This window comes from Schistocerca nitens, chromosome 8 (assembly GCF_023898315.1).
Source record: "Schistocerca nitens isolate TAMUIC-IGC-003100 chromosome 8, iqSchNite1.1, whole genome shotgun sequence".
NCBI classification, from domain to species: domain Eukaryota; kingdom Metazoa; phylum Arthropoda; class Insecta; order Orthoptera; family Acrididae; genus Schistocerca; species Schistocerca nitens.
The window spans coordinates 96256995-96279244 of NC_064621.1; the positions used below are offsets into that span (position 1 = coordinate 96256995).

A 22250-nucleotide genomic window follows, 5' to 3' on the forward strand; every position below is an offset into this window, starting at 1 on the left:
GGAGGGACGAATGGAGACGTGTCGTCTTCAGCGATGAGAGTCGCTTCTGCCTTGGTGCCAATGATGGTCGTATGCGTGTTTGGCACCGTGCAGGTGAGCGCCACAATCAGGACTGCATACGACCGAGGCACACAGGGCCAACACCCGGCATCATGGTGTGGGGAGCGATCTCCTACACTGGCCGTACACCACTGGTGATCGTCGAGGGGACACTGAATAGTGCACGGTACATCCAAACCGTCATCGAACCCATCGTTCTACCATTCGTAGACCGGCAAGGGAACTTGCTGTTCCAACAGGACAATGCACATCCGCATGTATCCCGTGCCACCCAACGTGCTCTAGAAGGTGTAAGTCAACTACCCTGGCCAGCAAGATCTCCGGATCTGTCCCCCATTGAGCATGTTTGGGACTGGATGAAGTGTCGTCTCACGCGGTCTGCACGTCCAGCACGAACGCTGGTCCAACTGAGGCGCCAGGTGGAAATGGCATGGCAAGCCGTTCCACAGGACTACATCTAGCATCTCTATGATCGTCTCCATGGGAGAATAGCAGCCTGCATTGCTGCGAAAGGTGGATATACACTGTACTAGTGCCGACATTGTGCATGCTCTGCTGCCTGTGTCTATGTGCCTGTGGTTGTGTCAGTGTGATGTATCTGACCCCAGGAATGTGTCAATAAAGTTTCCCCTTCCTGGGACAATGAATTCACGGTGTTCTTATTTCAATTTCCAGGAGTGTATTTTCTAAGATAAGTTGTAGGGTCAGTATTGCCTCACGTGTTCCAACATTTCTGCGAAATCCAAACTGATCTTCACCGAGGTCGGCTTCTATCAGTTTTTCCATTCGTCTGTAAAGAATTCGCATTAGTATTTTGAAGCTGTGACTTATTAAACTGGTAGTTCGGTAATTTTCACATCTGTCAACATCTGCTTTATTTGGGATTGGAATTATTCTATTCTTCTTGAAGTCTGAGGGTATTTCGCCTGTCTCATATATCCTGCTCACCAGATGGTCGAGTTTTGTCAGGACTGGCTCTCCCAAGACTGTCAGTAGTTCCAATGGAATGTTGTCTACTCCCGGGGCCTTGTTTCGACTCAGGTCTTTCAGTGCTCTGTCAAACTCTTCACGTCTTTCAGTGCTCTGTCAAACTCTTCACGCAGTATCGGATCTCCCATTTCATCTTCATCTACATCCTCTTCCATTTCCATAATATTGTCCTCAAGTACATCGCCCTTGTGTAGACCCCTTATATACTCCTTCCACCTTTCTGCTTTCCCTTCTTTGCTTAGAAAGTTGGGTTTCCATCTGAGCTCTTGATATTCATACAAGTGGTTCTCTTCTCTCCAAAGGTCTCTTTAATTTTCCTGTAGGCAGTATCTGTCTTACCCCTAGTGAGATAAGCCTCTACATCCTTACATTTGTCCTCTAGCCATCCCTGCTTAGTCATTTTGCACTTGCTGTCGATCTCATTTTTGAGACGTTTGTATTCCCTTTTGCCTGCTTCATGTACTGCATTTTTATGTTTTCTCCTTTCATCAATTAAATTCAATATTTCTTCTGTTACCCAAGGATTTCTACTAGCCCTCGTCTTTTTACCTACTTGATCCTCTGCTGCCTTCACTACTTCATCCCTCAGAGCTACCCATTCTTCTTCTACAGTATTTCTTTCCCCCATTCCTGTCAATTGTTCCCTTATGTTCTCCCTGAAACTCTGTACAACCTCTGGTTCTTTCAGTTTATCCAGATCCCATCTCCTTAAATTCCCACCTTTTTGCAGTTTCTTCAGTTTTAATCTACAGTTCATAACCAACAGATTGTGGTCAGAGTCCACATCTGCCCCTGGAAATGTCTTACAATTTAAAACCTGGTTCCTAAATCTCTGTCTTACCATTATATAATCTATCTGATACCTTCTAGTATCTCCAGGATTCTTCCATGTATACAACCTTCTTTTATGATTCTTGAACCAAGTGTTAGCTATGATTAAGTTATGCTCTGTGCAAAATTCTACCAGACGGCTTCCTCTTTCATTTCTCTCCCCCAATCCATATTCACCCACTATGTTTCCTTCTCTCTCTTTTCCTACTCTCGAATTCCAGTCACCCATGACTATTAAATTTTCGTCTCCCTTCTCTAACTGAATAATTTCTTTTATCTCATCATACATTTCATCAATTTCTTCATCATCTGCAGAGCTAGTTGGCATATAAACTTGTTCTACTGTAATAGGCATGGGCTTCGTGTCTATCTTGGCCACAATAATGCGTTCACTATGCCGTTGGTAGTAGCTTACCCGCACTCCTATTTTTTTATTCATTATTAAACCTACTCCTGCATTACCCCTATTTCATATCATTTCTTAATTCACAGACCATTTATGTTGTTGCCTACATATTCCCAAGATGCCATGTTATTAAAATTGCCAATCAATAACTGAACTGCATGTGAAATTAAATTATTCAGTGGATAAATATAAATAGCAGTTTTTTTTATTCTTGGCGGTTTTGCTATATATGTCACAGTGCAGTTTCACCGTGTTTATTATAGGATAATAATGTTGGGTGAAATCAAAAATCAACTATTGAACTGAGTTTTTAATTAAACTATACTATAATATTTCAGATGCAGTAGATCATTCACTAACTTTCTACTCTTTATTGTTGGTCTCTTTGTTTTGTCATCCTTGTATGTATCATATGTTGCAATTATCACTTTTGCAGAACTCTGATGGAATATCCGGCTGGGTCATTCCATGTCAATTCAACCAATTTGAGAAAATGTTCCAGCTAATAGTCTCAGATTTGGCTGAAATTTAGCACACCAATGCTACCAAGTGTGGAACACTCATGTACAAAATTTTAATTTCCCCTGCCAATTAGTTCCAGAAATATGGCTTGTGAAAGAAGGTGGCATGACCCGGAAATTGCAACTCGCATCTGGCAATCTATCTTCAGACCCAACGTCAGGTCTTAATAACTTTGGAACTATTCCGCACAGTCCAGTGAAGTTTTTACAACCCAGTAACATCCACTTAGAGAACACACACTATGAATCAAAACACCAAAACATATTTCCGAGGGAAAATAAAAAAATCCAAAATTTGATTATAAAAATGTAATATGTTAAAAGGTACATATTGTAGGTGTCCTCTATGCCATTTTTTTTAAGCTTAATGTGGCCTAAACACACACAGAACTCATCATGCCCATATCAGTCACACAAACAGAGTTACATGCACACAAAAATTTGAAAAATTACCTGAAAAACATGGATTTTTGAAGTGTGGTAGCACAAAAGGGACAAGTGATATCCACGTCAAATTTCAAACACTGCAAGTAGACCAGAATATAATATGTGGCAAAATTTCAACTTGTTGTTGCAAGGCATTTGTGTACAATAAAAGTTGACAGAGATGTATTTGGTTACATTTCTTTTAACACGATTTAGCAAGTAATAGTGATGATGCTTGTTTCAGATAAAGCTGCAGCAATTGTTGGGAACCATTAAGCAACAGAAAGCTAAACAATGGTAGTTTTCAGGGACAGAACAAGTCATTATTAGGCAGGAACAACAAAGGAAACAAGCAACAATTACAGGTTACTCATGTTTTAAAGATTCTAGTTCGGTCAGTATTGTTGTGGAAAGTCGGTATGGAGGCAGAAGAGTGTACTAGTGGTGCTTTTGTTCAAACAAGTTGCAGTATTGGTAGAGCACAGGCATCTGAATGTCATAAAACAACATATGGAACAAAATGTGGCATTCGCTTTGTACTGTACGATATGGATGAATCGAACCAAGATTTGTTGCTATGAAGATCCGGGATACACCCTGTGGGCACAAGAAGCACAGTTCCAGGAAACTAGTGTTTGTTATCATCATATGAAAGTGTTTCTGGATAAGTATTCTTTCCTACAAAGAAGTTGTCTTGATCCATTTCGGATTCATAAGAAGACAGTGAAGTGTAACCTCAGAGAAATTGATATAAAATCAGTATTGAAAGTGAATCAGTGCATGGGACGTAACATGAAACCAGGACAAAAGTAATGTTCCAGGTGTGTTACACTGCTAAAAAATGAATAATATTCTGATAATTTACATGACAGTGATAAAGAGTATCAGCCACTTACAACCACAGCGGATGAGCAATTAAATACTTCAGTGACTGCTCTTGCTTTGTCTCCCATGAAGACACACAAAGTTGGGAAAAGAGACAGGCCCAGCTATGGTAGAAGAAAACTACAAGAAGCTCAAATGGAATTAAAACACAAAGTAGCTGACACACTAATGGTGGACGAGGAAGAACTATCTGCTCCAAAGGAACAGAAATCATGCCAGAAATGCTCTGATTTGGACAAAATTGTGCATGATTTGAAAGGAAAATGTGCCATATCCACACGCCAGAAAAAAGTAGCTATTCTTACCCTTGAACCTTCCACCTTGTCTATTGACTACACTACAAAGGAATTCAATGTTTCTACATATATGGTAAAGCAAGCTAGGAAAATAAAAGCAACCCAAGGAGTACTTCCACAACTTCAGCAGACTCAGAGCAAGCAATTGAGTTCAGAAATAAAGGGGCTAGTGTCAGAGTTTTATGAAAATAATGACTACAGCCGAATAATGCCTGGAAAAAAAGACTTTGTATGGTGAAAATGGTAAATGTACATGTACAGGTGCAATATGCAACATATCAGAACTATATGTAGAATTCAAGGAAAAGTATCCCAATAGCAAAGTAGGTTTATCATCTTTTTTCAATCTTCAGCCAAAATGGGTTGTGCCTGTAAATGCAAGGGACACACACAATGTTTGTGTATGTGAGACCCATCAAAATGCTAAGCTGATGTTTGCTGCTATAAAGGATTCTGGTCTGGATCACAAAGGTGCAATGAAGCTGCTAGTGTGTGACATCAGTTCCTACCAGTGCACGATACACAGGTGTGAAAAGTGTCCTGGTAAGGCAAATCTTGCAGAACACATGAATAACAAACCGTATGGTAAACTCCTTATGGATGACGATGAACTTGTTTCTTATAAACAAAGGACACACATGGATCACACAAGTCTTGAAACAAAGCAAAGTACAGTGGAAGATTTTGTTGAAATGTGTTGTCAAAAAATCGACAAACTGACCACACACAGCTTCACAGCAACAGCACAATTGGCTTATCTCCAGTTTTGTAAGGATAATTTGAAACAGGATGAAATTATAGTAATACTAGAATTACTGGTATTGGTGCTGCCATTTATAGTTCAAGATGCCATCCAAGGATATCATTGGGACAACAGTCAAGCAACTCTCCAGCCATTTGCAATTTACTATAGAGGTGAATCAGGCAATGTCTCTGTCATGAACCTGTGCGTTTTTAGTGACTGTTTAATTCATGATGCCAGTGCAGTTCATGCCCACATTCGCACTGTCATGGCATATGTAAGAAACAAGCTGCCTCACATACATTTTGCGAAATACTTCAGTGATGGGGCAGCTAGTCAGTACAAAAACTGTAAAAATCTCAAAAATTTATGCATGCATTACCATGATTTTCAGAATCACACAGAATGGAATTTTTTCGCAACAAGCAATGGTAAAAATGTATGTGATGGTATTGGTGCTACCATTAAGCGCATATCATCACGAGCTAGTCTGCAGCACCCTACAGAAGGTCACATTCCAACACCTCTTCAATTATTTACCTGGGTGAAATCAGTCGAAGAGTTGTCAAAAAGCAGACTAAAACACGTTAAAACTGTTGCAGGCACAAGGAGCCATCATCACTTCTCTCCAGCAGAATCTGACAATGTGCAGATGAGCTGACTGTCCGGTTATAACTATAGGTTCAAGCACATGTGTCTTACTCAAGATTCAGAGGCAAAAGCAGCAACATACAATGAGGTTGCTACGTTATTGCTGTTTATGATGACAAATGGTACTTAGGATGTGTTGCAGAGTGCTGTGAAGCATAAGGTGATGTATTTGTGAACTTCAAGGCACTAGCAGGACAGGCAAGATCATTTCATTGGCCATGTTTGGCAGACAGGTGTTGGATTCCTTTTGAACATATTCTTATGACAGTTGCAGTTCCCACCACAGTGTCAGGAAGACAGTACAATTTGCCACTCAATGGACAGAGTACAGTGGCTAAAGTGTGGGAGAACATCTGTTCGAAGCACAATTGACTGGTTTTTAGCAGTTAAGGTGCAGTAAACATTAATGATAGGTTGTGTTAATCTGTCTATATGTTGTTGTTTAGTGATTAAACAGTTGTGGGAGAGGATAAGAAGAGGCAGAACAGTTTACAATATGTTTTTACAAAATTGTGTTGTGGAACAATGGCCACATCCCCAAATACATCTGTCAACTTCCATTGTACACAAATGTCTTGCAATGACATGCTGAAATTTTGAAATATGTATCATTATGGTCTACTTATGCAGTGTGTGAAATCTGGTTTGGATACCACTTGTCCCTTATGTGCTACCACACTTCGAAAAACCATGTTTTTCACGTAATTTTTCACATTTTCTTGTGCATGTTGGGGTTGGGTTGTTTGGGTAAGGAGACCAGACAGTGAGGTCATCGGTCTCATCGGATTAGGGAAGAATGGGGAAGGAAGTCGGCCGTGCCCTTTGAAAGGAACCATTCTGGCATTTGCCTGGAGCGATTTAGGGAAATCACGGAAAACCTAAATCAGGATGGCAGGACGTGGGATTGAACCGTCGTCCTCCCGAATGCGAGTCCAGTGTCTAACCACTGCGCCACCTCGCTCGGTCTTGTGCATGTAACTCAGTTTTTGTGACATATGGGCATGATGAGTTCTGTGTGTGTTTAGGCCACATTAAGCTTACCACAAAAAAAAATTTATACCCTTTTTGAGTGAATTATATTTGGCATAGAGGGCACCTACAATATGTACGTTTAACGTATTACATTTTTAATCACATTTTGGAATTTTTTATTTTCCCTCATTAATATGTTGTTGGTGTTTTGGTTCATTGAGTGTGTTCTCTAAATGGATGTAACTGGGTTTTAAAAATTTCACTGGACTGTGTGGAATAGTTCCAAAGTTATTAAGACCTGAAGTTGGATCTGAAGATAGATTGCCAGATGCGAGTTGCAATTTCTGGGCCACACCACCTTCTTTCACAAGCCATAATTCTGGAACTAATTGGCAGGGGAAACTAATACTTTGTACACAAGTGTTCCACACATGGTAGAATTAGAGTACTGAATTTCAGTCAAATCTGAGACTATGAGCTGGAGCCCCTGGTTGAACTGACATGAAATGACCCTGCTCCATCTTCATAATGCCTCCTACATCTATGCTCAGTATTGTTAAAAATTGCTCTTCTTATTCATAATAATCATCTTTGTTTTTTCCAGGATGAAAGGACTGTCTGTCACCTAGACTGCTGTTAGCTCTCTTTGCTGCACCTTCTGTATTAGTTCTGGTAATTTCGCAACTGTCTTTCTTGTTTAGGAATTGTTTGAATGACCACAGGTACGCACATTTAAAGGTAGCTGAACAAACTTTTCTACAACACTGAGAATTAATAAACTGGATCTTTTGTTACATTACAAATAACAGAAAAAACCAAACCTAATCAACATTCCGCTCTACCAAAATGCCTAAAAAGGAAGTAACAGCATACATTAAAATCACAGTGATGGTATCTACAGCTCCCTTCCTAAAAAAAAAAAAAATCCCAGATAACATCACAACTCACGAACAATACACACAAAAAAACAGCTACTTACCACAAACAAATTCTGGTGCTACACACTAAGTTAGCCAACCCCATCACAAACACACACACATAATAACATCCAAACGACACACAACCTACCAACCCCATCCCCTCCCCCAAACATCACCCCCCCCCAAAAAAAAAATAAAAATCACAAAATAAACGAAAATCAATCACACATTATAATTCAAAAAACAACTGCAACAAAACAGATCCTCTGTAACATAATCCTAAAACAACCATTACCCACAACCCCTCCCCCCCCCCCCCAATACAAAACCCCCTCAACTAACCACCCTTGGCCTGTACATCTTATTAACTGCCCTCAAAAAGACGCGAAAAATACAATACTCCCCTGGGACGTTCTTCCGCCAGCAATACTCATCTTGCCCCTCCCTGTGACTGAATTAACTACCTTCCCCAAAACCCCTCTATTGTATGCCCCAGTTTCGTAATTTTTGAACCCTAAACTATGGTTTACAACTAAATGACCATAGCCCATCTTCCCCAACTCCCTATATGATGAAAAAGCATCTGACACTGCAGTACACCCCTCCTGTATATACTCTTCAATTAATCCCACCAATTCTCTCTTAGTACACCCCTCCAAAACCCTGAAAACACAATCCGCATACCCACCCCTGAGATAACAGCCCCCCGACACAAATAAACCAACCAGAGACTTACCGCTCCCACACTTTCTCTTCCCAAACTGAGATTCGTCTATCTCGACCACCACACCAACACACCCAATTTACCTCTATACTTTACATACTCCAAAAATACTTCCCTACAAAAAGAAAACCAATCTAAAACTGTCCTCTCACTCACTTCAGTCTCATGTGAGCAAAAGCTGATAGAGGACCTATTACAAAATTAGTAAGTCATAAAAAAAATCTCTCTCATGGCCAACCTAGATTTCTAGAACCAGGTACCATGTCTGATGGAGCGCCAAAGGTTGTCCTTTTGACTCTGCCACATGTAACAGTCCCTGGCCCGAGACTCCGTAACTCTTGCCAACCTCTCACACTCTCTGCTAACAGTCCGAACATCTCGAGAAACTTGATCAAAGACATTATGTCCTCTCCCTTCTCCGTACGCAATGTCTTGCTATTGTATTTCATAATCATATCCATACCTAACAAAAGAAGCCACACAATAAACTCAACATCTTACTGCACCACAAACAGCAAAATGGCAGAGATGAGTATTGCAAGAAACTTAACATTAAAGTGGTGATAACAACGTAGACAAAGCTGAAGAATTCTGTTACCCTGAAAGCAAAATCACTCATGATTAACTAAGCAAGGACGAAATAAAAAAGTGGACTAGAACAGCCAAAGAGGGCATTACTGGCCAAGAGAACTCGACTGGTATCACACACAGACCATAATTTGAGCCAGAAATTTCTAAGAATGTACGCCTGGAGCACAGCATTGCATCATAGCAAATCGCAGACAGTGGGAAAACCAGAACAGAAGAGAATCAAAGCATTTGAGATATGGTGCTACAGAGGAATGTTGAAAATTAAGTGGACTGATAAGAACAGAATGAGGAGGTTCTCCACAGAATCAAGGAAGAAAGGAATATACGGGAAACACTGACAAGGAGGAGGGACAGAATGACACATTTATGTTGACAACAAGGAATAAACTCTATTGTACTAGAGGGTAAAAACACAACAAATAATTAAGGATGTAGGATGGAATCACTACTTCGAGATGAAGAGGTTAGCACAGGAGCCCCATCAAACCAATCAGAAGACTGATGACTAAAAATATATCCACCATATGTCACAACATTGCTACCCATTTGCAACAAACTGTTGGACAGACTAATTTATATGAGGAATGACCAATGAAGGAATATTCAGAAATACACAGATGAATAGCTATGAGACAACTTTCAAAAGACCATCATACAGGCTGACTCCACCGCTCTCTACTAAAATAGGAGGAAATAAAAACACGCATCTCTCAAAACAAAAAAGCAGGTGGCTAATGTGTTAGTACAAAATATTCAGCTTAGTGGTTCAAGAACAAATAAATACATTAAAAATAGCTCATCACAGGATTAATGTGATGCTACTATACAGTAATTCATTCAGCTAAGCACTTTCTGCAGCAAAATCTTTAAGCAAATAGTTGATGTTAGCAATCAAAACCACAGAAATATAAAAACGAAAATAAAAAAGGAAAAATTTGGGACCAGTTGAAGGGCAATTCAAATAGAGTAGAGATCATAGTAGTGAAGTTTATATAGGCTGAAAAAATTAGAGATATGATTACGAAAAGAAGAGATTTGTATGGCCACATCCAAAGGATGAATCTCTACGGACTGCCAAAAAGACTGCTCATTTATTTTGGTAAGTTAAAAATAGATAGTGCATGGTCCAAAGAAGTTATGAGGGTCATGGATGAACTCCGAATCACTCCACAAGATGTCAAGGAAATGACTACATATACCATTTCATCAGGGAACAGGTGACATACACACAATATTACAATCAATCTTTACATAGAGTATTATCAACGGGTAATGTGTGGTGAACTAGTGCAGCTACAGTGAAGGGGAGTGCTGATGTAACATTATTCTTAAAAACCTTGACCGTAATGTATGGAATGTAATGAAGTAAATAAATGAGAAAAATCTGTATCCGGAGATCCAATATCAATATTTATGTCTTAATATTCTTAACATACATTACCAAACTATGAAGAAACTTAATAAGGAAGCCGCCCAGGGTAGCCTATCGGTTCTAGGCGCAACAGTCTGGAACCACGCGACCGCTACGGTCGCAGGTTCGAATCCCGCCTAGGGCATGGATGTGTGTGATGTCCTTAGGTTAGTTAGTTTTAAGTAGTTCTAAGTTCTAGGGGGCTGATGACCTCAGAAGTTAAGTCCCATAGTGCTCAGAGCCACTTGAACCATAATAAGGAAACAGCTTTAAATGCACAATGGCACTGCTGAGTTAATTTCTACATAATGGTTTCCAATTTCACTTAATAGTACACAGCTCCTAAGCTGTGGCACATAAAAAACTTAGAAACATAATAAATGAATAACTATGGAAAATCGATTATTATGAGCCAATCTTACTCACCTACTGAATCCAAGTTCCTTTTTGTAGCACCATAATACGTTTGGTCTTGCCTTGACAGTCGCTTTCGAGAGCATATGGTGTAATATAACAACCTAGGAGAAAGAGCACATTCATGAACGATATGATAGAGACAGACCAAGAATTAATATTTATTTTCAAAGCTGCATTTCGTAACTGTCTAACAACCTGATCACGACCCTTATCGCCAACTACAACAAACATTGTTCTGTGTCCTAGGGTCACTCCATTTTCAATTAGAACTCTTATTCTGTTGTCTATTTTCTTTCTCACCATCTTGTCAGGTTTTAATAATCTACACACTCAAACACAAACACAAACACGTGCTGTACACAGTGCCACAATTTTGTTTACGATTCAAAGATCACAATACCAGCTGAAGATAGTACACCACAGCACAGTTCACTCTTAATCGACTTAAGATCGATCCACACCTGACGGAACGAAATGTCATTTTCACTAGACTATAGCCTCAGACCTTCTGATGGCTGCCGCCATTCAACGAAGCATTTCAAATGCTGGTAGTCACACAGACCATCAACGGAAGGAAATAGTACAGCACGGAACGGGAGGTCAAAGTCAAGGTTTCCGGGGAACCAAGTTTTGACGTTGATTTGATCTGGGAGGAACAGGTATCGTCTTCTGCTAACGCCAGAGTTCTTTTTTTCTCTACGCACACTCATGTTATAGAAGTGGATTCGTGATTTGGTGTTTTCTTAGTCTTTATTTTATTATTATGCATTGTTTTCGTGACACAATACAAGTGTTCCATAAGGTCATGGATACTTTTTCCGCTGAGTTGAGGAGAAATACCTGAAATTAAATGTAAATAAGAACATAAAATCATGAAGCGGTTTTCGTTATAGACCGTAACTTATTTTTGATAGTGAAAAACCCAACTTCACTGAAGGAGGAAATTGCGGTTGGTTTATATGTTATTTGGCACAAACATGGAAAAACCACGAAGAATAATGCAAATTGACTGTATATATCGCCGTATAAACATAGTTCGAAAATGTGTTTGATTTTATATATTTTCGGCAGGAAAGAAACATCAATGTTTCAAAATGGTTGGATGATACTTTTTCTGCTGTTCAGTTCTCTGCAGCTAAAAATAAAACTTTAACAAGAACTTTTTTTTGTACAGTTCGCTTTATTCATTAACAAACTTTATCACTGCTGCTTCCTGGATTCCAATCCTATATTTCCATTCTTTTGTATCACAGATGGTATTTTATAACCTAATTTTCACCATCTGGGCCGAGATAAGTGGCACTGAGTTGACGTTTTGTCTAGCGCGAAGACACCATCTGACGGTGAAATCGCCTGCAGTTACGTTTCGTTGAAGTCAAATATGAATCTACCTGTAAGCTACCAGCAGAAGGTAACAGGCACTATTTACTGGTAACAAAGGAAAATTCAGATTTTCGCCAAGTAAAACTTACATATTTTACAAACAGCAGCGACTTATTTTCAGTTATCTGTGTAATTACTAGTTTATTTTTGTAATTTCTTGCGTGTTCGAGTGCTTACTAGGTAGAACCTTTTATTTCAATAACAGTGTTTTTGTACTTATTTGCTGCGCTTAGCTTTTAAATAGTTTTTCTGGGAAAACCTAGCGTAGTTTTCGCGTCTCGTATTTCAGTGAGTGTTTCTTGATTATCAGAGTAGCTCATCAGAAGATTATCTTGGGAATTTGTCACCGTATAGAGTAGGGTAAACATAGTCATGTGTAGGGACTGTGGTTGTTGTGAGCGGACGCAAGGAGAATTGGCCACTCTTCGGGGACAGGTGGAGGCTTTGTCTGTTAGGCTCATCAAGCTCGAGGCGCAGGCGTCGGCTCGTAGTGGCGTTGGGGCAACTGTGGTGAGACCTATGCCTACTTCGGTGGCCTTGGAATCACATGGAACCCCTGATGTCGCTGCGTCTTCCGGCAGTGAGCATCTTACCGGTCAGCCATCACTCCAGGGTGAATGGCGGACAGTGGTGGGCTCGCGCGTGCCTGGCCGAAAGGCGAAGGTGGAATCTGGCCGCGTGGCGGCTGCCTTACCCCTTTCCAACAGGTACGGGGTGCTTCCTAGTGGTGATGACATCGTTTCCGAGCCACCACAGGATGCCTCGCCTGTTGGGCCAGTGGCCGATTCTCCGGCAAGGTCCCGACAGTCACAGAGGGCGGGCCTATTAGTTATAGGGAGCTCCAACGTTAGGCGGGTTATGGAGCCCCTCAGGAAAATAGCGGGTAGGTCGGGGAAGAATGCCAGTGTGCACTCGGTGTGCTTGCCGGGGGGTCTCGTCCGTAATGTGGAGGAGGCCCTTCCGGCAGCTATTGAACGCACTGGGTGTGACCGGCTGCAGATAGTAGCACATGTCGGAACGAATGACGCCTGCCGCTTGGGTTCTGAGGCCATCCTTGGTTCCTTCCGGCGGCTGGCTGATTTGGTGAAGACAACCAGCATCGCACGCGGAGTGCAAGCTGAGCTTAATATCTGCAGCATAGTGCCCAGAGTCGATCGCGGTCCTCTGGTTTGGAGCCGTGTGGAGGGTCTAAACCAGAGGCTCAGACGACTCTGCGACTATAATGGTTGCAAATTCATCGACCTCCGTTATTGGGTGGAGAACTGTAGGGCCCCCCTAGACAGGTCAGGCGTGCACTACACACCGGAAGCAGCTACTAGGGTAGCAGAGTACGTGTGGCGTGCACACGGGGGTTTTTTAGGTTAGAGGGACCCCCCCTTGGGCGAAACGATAAAATACCTGACGGCTTACCAGAGAGAACATTATCATCGTTGATAAAGAACGTCCGTCCTCAGAGACCAAAAACAGGAAAAGTTAACGTAATATTGGTAAACTGCAGGAGTATCCAGGGCAAGGTTCCTGAATTAGTATCTCTTATTGAAGGAAATAGTGCGCATATAGTATTAGGAACGGAAAGTTGGTTAAAACCGGAAGTGAACAGTAACGAAATCCTAGACACAGAATGGAATATATACCGCAAGGATAGGATAAACGCCAATGGTGGAGGAGTATTTATAGCAGTAAAGAATTCAATAATATCCAGTGAAGTTATTAGCGAATGCGAATGTGAAATAATCTGGGTTAAGTTAAGTATCAAAGGTGGGTCAGATATGATAGTCGGATGCTTCTATAGGCCACCTGCATCAGCAACCGTAGTAGTTGAGCGCCTCAGAGAGAACCTGCAGAACGTCGTGAAGAAGTTTCGTGATCATACTATTGTAATAGGGGGAGACTTCAATCTACCAGGTATAGAATGGGATAGTCACACAATCAGAACTGGAGCCAGGGACAGAGACTCTTGTGACATTATCCTGACTGCCTTGTCCGAGAATTACTTCGAGCAGATAGTTAGAGAACCAACTCGTGAAGCTAACGTTTTAGACCTCATAGCAACAAATAGACCGGAACTTTTCGACTCCGTGAATGTAGAAGAGGGTATCAGTGATCATAAGTCAGTGGTTGCATCAATGACTACAAGTGTAATAAGAAATGCCAAGAAAGGAAGGAAAATCTATTTGCTTAACAAGAGTGATAGGGCACAAATCGCAGAATATCTGAGTGACCACCATCAAACGTTCATTTCTGAGGAAGAGGATGTGGAACAAAAATGGAAAAAATTCAGAAACATCGTCCAGTACGCCTTAGATAAGTTCGTACCGACTAAGGTCCAAAGCGAGGGGAAAGATCCACCGTGGTATAACAATCATGTACGAAAGGTACTACGGAAACAAAGAAAGCTTCACCATAGGTTTAAGAGTAGTCGAATCATAGCTGATAAGGAAAAGCTGAACGAAGCGAAAAAGAGCGTAAAGAGAGCAATGAGAGAAGCATTCAACGAATTCGAACATAAAACATTGGCAAACAATCTAAACAAGAACCCTAAAAAGTTTTGGTCATATGTAAAATCGGTAAGCGGATCTAAATCCCCTATTCAGTCACTCGTTGACCACGATGGCACCGAAACAGAGGACGACCGAAGAAAGGCAGAAATACTGAATTCAGTGTTCCGAAACTGTTTCACTGCGGGAAATCGTAACACGGTCCCTGACTTCAGCCGTCGCACGGACGCCAAAATGGAAAATATTGAAATAAACGATATCGGAATTGAAAAACAACTGCTATCACTTAGTAGCGGAAAAGCATCCGGACCAGACGAGATACCCTTAAGATTCTACAGTGATTATGCTAAAGAACTTGCCCCCTTTCTATCAGCAATTTATCGTAGATCTCTGGAAGAACGTAAAGTACCTAGCGACTGGAAGAAAGCACAGGTCGTTCCCATTTTCAAGAAGGGTCATAAATCAGATGCGAATAATTATAGGCCTATTTCACTTACGTCAATCTGTTGTAGAATAATGGAACATGTTTTGTGTTCTCGTATTATGACGTTCTTAGATAATACAAATCTCCTTCATCATAACCAACATGGATTCCGCAAACAGAGATCATGTGAAACCCAGCTCGCCCTATTTGCCCAAGAAATTCACAGTGCCGTAGACACTGGCGAGCAGATTGATGCCGTATTCCTGGACTTCAGGAAGGCATTTGATACGGTTCCGCACTTACGTTTAGTGAAAAAAATACGTGCTTACGGAATATCGGACCAGGTTTGTGATTGGATTCAGGATTTCCTAGAAGAAAGAACACAACATGTCATTCTTAACGGTTCAAAATCTGCAGATGTAGAGGTAATTTCGGGAGTACCGCAAGGAAGCGTGATAGGACCTTTATTGTTTACAATATACATAAATGACTTAGTTGACAACATCGGTAGCTCCGTGAGGCTATTTGCAGATGACACGGTTGTCTACAAGAAAGTAGCAACATCAGAAGACTCGTACGTACTCCAGGAAGACCTGCAGAGGATTAATGAATGGTGCGACAGCTGGCAGCTTTCCCTAAACGTAGATAAATGTAATATAATGCGCATACATAGGGGCAGAAATCCATTCCAGTACGATTATGCCATAGGTGGTAAATCATTGGAAGCGGTAACGACCGTAAAATACTTAGGAGTTACTATCCGGAGCGATCTGAAGTGGAATGATCACATAAAACAAATAGTGGGAAAAGCAGGCGCCAGGTTGAGATTCATAGGAAGAATTCTAAGAAAATGTGACTCATCGACGAAAGAAGTAGCTTACAAAACGCTTGTTCGTCCGATTCTTGAGTATTGCTCATCAGTATGGGACCCTTACCAGGTTGGATTAATAGAAGAGATAGACATGATCCAGCGAAAAGCAGCGCGATTCGTCATGGGGACATTTAGTCAGCGCGAGAGCGTTACGGAGATGCTGAACAAGCTCCAGTGGCGGACACTTCAAGAAAGGCGTTACGCAATACGGAGAGGTTTATTATCGAAATTACGAGAGAGCACATTCCGGGAAGAGATGGGCAACATATTACTACCGCCCACATATATCTCGCGTAATGATCACAACGAAAAGATCCGAGAAATTAGAGCAAATACGGAGACTTACAAGCAGTCGTTCTTCCCACGCACAATTCGTGAATGGAACAGGGAAGGGGGGATCAGATAGTGGTACAATAAGTACCCTCCGCCACACACCGTAAGGTGGCTCGCGGAGTATAGATGTAGATGTAGATGTTTCTGTTAATTTGCTAGGTTCCATTTAGCTGACAGAAGAACAAATAGTATTGAGTATTGCAATGATATTTTATTGTTATTGCAGTGTACATTTTAAGTTTCTCATGGTTACTTGTCGTTTGTTGGTATACATGTGGACTTGTTCTACGTCTCTGAAGGTTCTCCTTGTCGACTGTAGTCTACCTATGAACCACAACCAAGGATTGAGAGAATGAATTAACATTTCATTGATATCAACTTCGTTAGAGATTGAACAAGAATGCATAAATGAATTGATCGCAATCTTGCCAAAGTAACAGTTCGTAATCTCCCCCTCCTTCATAATTCCAGTTATTTTCCACAATAAGAAAAATTTGAGAGGAGTGAAGACTACAATAAACTTTCTAGTTTATTTAGCTTTTCGTGTAGAGTTGGTTCCAGTTCTTCTACGGGTCTGATATTCTCACATTTTAGGTCCTCATGGTTGAATTGATCTAAATAAATTTGAAGATTGTTCTTGCAGTATTTTTAATGTTATGTTAATATACTTTATCATACACTCCTGGAAATGGAAAAAAGAACACATTGACACCGGTGTGTCAGACCCACCACACTTGCTCCGGACACTGCGAGAGGGCTGTACAAGCAATGATCACACGCACGGCACAGTGGACACACCAGGAACCGCGGTGTTGGCCGTCGAATGGCGCTAGCTGCGCAGCATTTGTGCACCGCCGCCGTCAGTGTCAGCCAGTTTGCCGTGGCATACGGAGCTCCATCGCAGTCTTTAACACTGGTAGCATGCCGCGACAGCGTGGACGTGAACCGTATGTGCAGTTGACGGACTTTGAGCGAGGGCGTATAGTGGGCATGCGGGAGGCCGGGTGGATGTACCAGCGAATTGCTCAACACGTGGGGCGTGAGGTCTCCACAGTACATCGATGTTGTCGCCAGTGGTCGGCGGAAGGTGCACGTGCCCGTCGACCTGGGACCGGACCGCAGCGACGCACGGATGCACGCCAAGACCGTAGGATCCTACGCAGTGCCGTAGGGGACCGCACCGCCACTTCCCAGCAAATTAGGGACACTGTTGCTCCTGGGGTATCGGCGAGGACCATTCGCAACCGTCTCCATGAAGCTGGGCTACGGTCCCGCACACCGTTAGGCCGTCTTCCGCTCACGCCCCAACATCGTGCAGCCCGCCTCCAGTGGTGTCGCGACAGGCGTGAATGGAGGGACGAATGGAGACGTGTCGTCTTCAGCGATGAGAGTCGCTCCTGCCTTGGTGCCAATGATGGTCGTATGCGTGTTTGGCGCCGTGCAGGTGAGCGCCACAATCAGGACTGCATACGACCGAGGCACACAGGGCCAACACCCGGCATCATGGTGTGGGGAGCGATCTCATGCACTGGCCGTACACCACTGGTGATCGTCGAGGGGACACTGAATAGTGCACGGTACATCCAAACCGTCATCGAACCCATCGTTCTACCATTCCTAGACCGGCAAGGGAACTTGCTGTTCCAACAGGACAATGCACGTCCGCATGTATCCCGTGCCACCCAACGTGCTCTAGAAGGTGTAAGTCAACTACCCTGGCCAGCAAGATCTCCGGATCTGTCCCCCATTGAGCATGTTTGGGACTGGATGAAGCGTCGTCTCACGCGGTCTGCACGTCCGGCACGAATGCTGGTCCAACTGAGGCGCCAGGTGGAAATGGCATAGCAAGCCGTTCCACAGGACTACATCCAGCATCTCTACAATCGTCTCCATGGGAGAATAGCAGCCTGCATTGCTGCGAAAGGTGGATATACACTGTACTATTGCCGACATTGTGCATGCTCTGTTACCTGTGTCTATGTGCCTGTGGTTCTGTCAGTGTGATCATATGATGTATCTGACCCCAGGAATGTGTCAATAAAGTTTCCCCTTCCTGGGACAATGAATTCATGGTGTTCTTATTTCAATTTCCAGGAGTGTATTTTAGTATATCATTCAGTCTTTTGACTTTTCACATTAACGAAACGAAAATTACATTTTTTGTCCAAAATACAAAAATACGTCTAATCACATAAGAGGCATGCTTACTACTACTACACTCTGCAGTAATAACTATATTCCAAAGGGTTTACACTTTTTCTTGACAAATGAATTTCTGTTAATTTCGATTATTATTTCATAAATGACATAGTAAATAGTACTAGATTGCGTAATTAGTAATCGAAATTTTTAGTGTGCCAAATGAGTTTTAATTTCAAATGTTTCTAAAAAAACTAATTTTAATTGTACATTTAGCGCTAGTACTTATCGATTGTAACATCGAAAATAAACTAATTCCTTTTCATAAATTTTAGCTTGAAATATAACATATTGTGTATAAAATTATATGGAAGTTTTCAGAAAAGCAGCTGAGATAATACTGATCTGTCAAAATTCGAAAAATACTACTGGTATCAACAACTACTGTTGAGGAAAAGCAAGTCTTCTGTTTGGTGTAATGTGGTCTGCTACGAATTCTACTCTTGTGTCAACCTCTTCCTCTCAGAATACCACTTGCACCCTAGATCCTTAATTATTTGTTGAATGTATTCCAATCTCTGTCTTGTCCTATAATTTTTACCCTCTACAGCTGCTTGTAGTACTTAAGAAATTATTACCTGGTCTCTTAACTAGAGTTCTATGGCACATGTCAGGATGGTATCAGGTGTGCATCCAGGTTGTTTTTCCCATACATAAAATGAGAAATAGATTCAGGGGAAAAATGGGTTTTATTCCTAAGAACTAGCACTAAGGGATACAATGTTCATGAAAACTGTCTATGGCCATGGAGTGAATCACACATGGTATGGAAAGAGCATTCTGCTCTCAATAGGAAGTACTGGTGGACACGTTCAGAGGGTAAGGAAGCAGGCAGGCAAGAGAGTCTGCCTTTGTTGCAGCCACTACTTCTCTGACCCTCTTGAGTACCTCACATGATGGCCCATGGTCCTCCCATTGGGGGGTTTGTGGCAGAAAGTTGGCATATCTCACTCAGCAACACCATGGTGGCGCCTGTAGGTCGGCATAATAGCGTGGGAGCCAGCCACAAGTACTGCAGAGTAGTTTATTTAATCGCTCACACAACTGCCTGAGGCTAAATTAAAATGATGGAAGTAGAATACAATAAAATTTTTTACCGTTTTTGCCTATTACCATGTACACTATCATCCTGTCCATTCTTGTCAGTGTGGCCCATATGTTTGTTTTTTCACCTATTCCATGTAGAACCTCCTCATCTTTTATCTTTTCTATCCATCTAAATTTCGACATAATTCTGTAGCACTACACTTCAAATGCATCAACTCTCTTTTAATTCAGTTGATCTAATTCGGTGAGACATCAGTTTGAATACAGCGCTATTTCCAGAGGGCTTGTACCTTCTGTTTTGTCTTCTTGTACAAGTGCTCTTTGGAGGGGAGTTCGCACCAAGTTGAACTATTAAGTGGAACAAAAATGTGATGGCTTTTTGTGTTATGCAGACTGTGTGTTGTGTAGAATAAAACAGAACATGTGGTTTAATACACGAGTAAACAGTGACGACGTGTATTTTATGTTCTTAGTCAAATAATTATCCTCATCCTCATTTAAAGGAGACAAGCGCTACAGAAAAGTTAAAAGGTTATGGGCCCAGGGCACTCTGTGGCAAGTGTGTTTAAAAATTCAAAGTGAAAACGAACATTAAGTGATGGAACTGACGAAGACGGCGTATTTTGACATTCTACAACAGCCGACGACGAAGAAAACAGTACATTATGACGGAACCATCTGTGAAAATTGATCGCCTGTGCAGCAGTAACTATTTTGCATGGTCTATCCATGTTCGTTCACTGATACAGCATCGTGATGCATGGACTGCATTGAACCCGGTTTTAGAATGCGTTATGATCAGTTGGATGCGGAAAAAAGGAAGAAAAATGAAATGGCCTTGTTCATCATTCTGAAGCTATTCGAAGACCACTACCTAGAAACAATTGGTACTCTGAAATTAGCAAAGGAAGCGTGGGAGGAGCTCGAAAAGATTAACTGTAACAACGGCCTACTCAACACTATATCCAAGATGAGAGACTTAGTAAATATCAAGAAAGATGATGATATGACTATGGATGAATATGCGACGAAAATCCTTGCTGCCAACAGAGTAGTGAAGCAAGGGGGTTTCAACTTTGATGATAAGACAGTTGCAGGTTTCATGCTTCTCGGACTACCTTTTGAGAAGTATGAAGGCCTCATTAGAAGTCTAGAAAGAGATGAAGACAGATTAACTACAGAAATGGTCATCAACAGATTAGAATTAGAAGAGAAGCGTCTGGAACCAGATTTCAAGTCCACTAAGTGCTAAGAAGAAGCCTAACCATATGCAGCAGTAGGCAGAAGTCAGAAAAACAAGTTTTTCCCAAGCCAGGACAGATACAAGCAAAACCAAAGGGGTGAGAAGAACGCATCCAACAGCAACAGACTCTGTTTTTCCTGTGGTGAAGCAAACCACATCGCCAGGGTGTGTCCACATTTCCAAGGAAAACAAGCGGGGGCTCCACCAAGCAAACAGAATTATATCAAGAAATCAACATACAGGGCAAATGGATGCAAGCTCAACAGTTTTAAAAACGTTCCAAACAGTGAAGGTCCATCAAGTGCAACTGAAAAAGAAATGGTTCAAATGGCTCTGAGCACTATGCGACTTATCTTCTGAGGTCATCAGTCGCCTAGAACTTAGAACTAATTAAACCTAACTAACCTAAGGACATCACACACATCCATGCCCGAGGCAGGATTCGAACCTGTGACCGTAGCGGTCACACGGTTCTAGACTGAAGCGCCTTTAACCGCACAGCCACACCGGCTGTCAACTGAAAAAGAAGATGAAGAAATAGTGGCTATGACAGTGACCAAATGTGGAGAAGGTGCTGATGAAAAGGTGTAGGTTTTGGATTCAGGAGCATCACATCGTATGACTAGTCACCAAGAGATACTACAGGACTTAGAGATGGGTATCTTTGGAGAAGTGAAACTGGCTGATGGGAAAGTTACTGAAGTGACTGGTAAGGGGACAGTTATCATGAGAGCAGCAGAATCATGTGGTGGTAACACAATCAAATTAACTGAAGTGCTTTTGGTGAAAGAACTGTATGGGAACTTGTCTGTCAAACAGATGGACAAAAAAGGTTTGTGTATCAGATTCAAAAATGGTGATGTTAGTGTATCTGTTGATGAGAAGGAAGCGTTGAGAGGCAGATCATCAAACAATAATGTCTATTTAGTGCAATGTGAATATTACAAAGTGAACAACAGTACAGTGATGCCACATAGTGGCAAAACACATCAACAAATTGAAAATGAAGCAACAGCCAGAAGGGCAGAAGTTTTGTGGCACCAAAGACTTGGACACAGAGAAGCCTTACCCAAAGTATGTGGAGCCACAAACTACAGGGAAAAATATGAAGTTTGTGTGCATGAAAAAATGAAAAGACAGCCTTTCAAACCGAGCCAAACTACTACTGCTAATATTCTAGAAATAGTACATAGTGACATAGGTTACATTAGACAGACCTCCCTGCGTGGAGCACATTATTATGTTACTTACCTGGATGGTCACTCAAGGTATTCGGTAGCGAAAGTGCTAAAGCAGAAAAGTGATGTGTTTGAGTCTTTTGTGGAATTTAAGGGATGTGCGGAATGCGAGTCAGGGAGGAAACTGCAAAGCTTCCAATCAGACAATGGTACTGAATACATCAACAGCAA

At 41.7% G+C, this 22250-nt stretch overlaps 1 protein-coding gene across 1 annotated transcript in view; it reads right to left on the minus strand.

The window, feature by feature from the left end:
- Nucleotides 1–11227, minus strand: part of LOC126198938 (RNA cytidine acetyltransferase) — a 91632-nt gene extending 80405 nt beyond the window's left edge. Inside the window, exons 1-2 of the mRNA XM_049935578.1 lie at nucleotides 11039–11227; nucleotides 10853–10944 (exon numbers count right to left, since the gene is read on the minus strand). Coding sequence (XP_049791535.1) covers nucleotides 10853–10944; nucleotides 11039–11146 — 200 coding nt within the window. The 5' untranslated portion in view covers nucleotides 11147–11227. The remainder of the gene's footprint in view (nucleotides 1–10852; nucleotides 10945–11038) is intronic.
- Between the last annotated feature and the right edge of the window lie 11023 nt (nucleotides 11228–22250).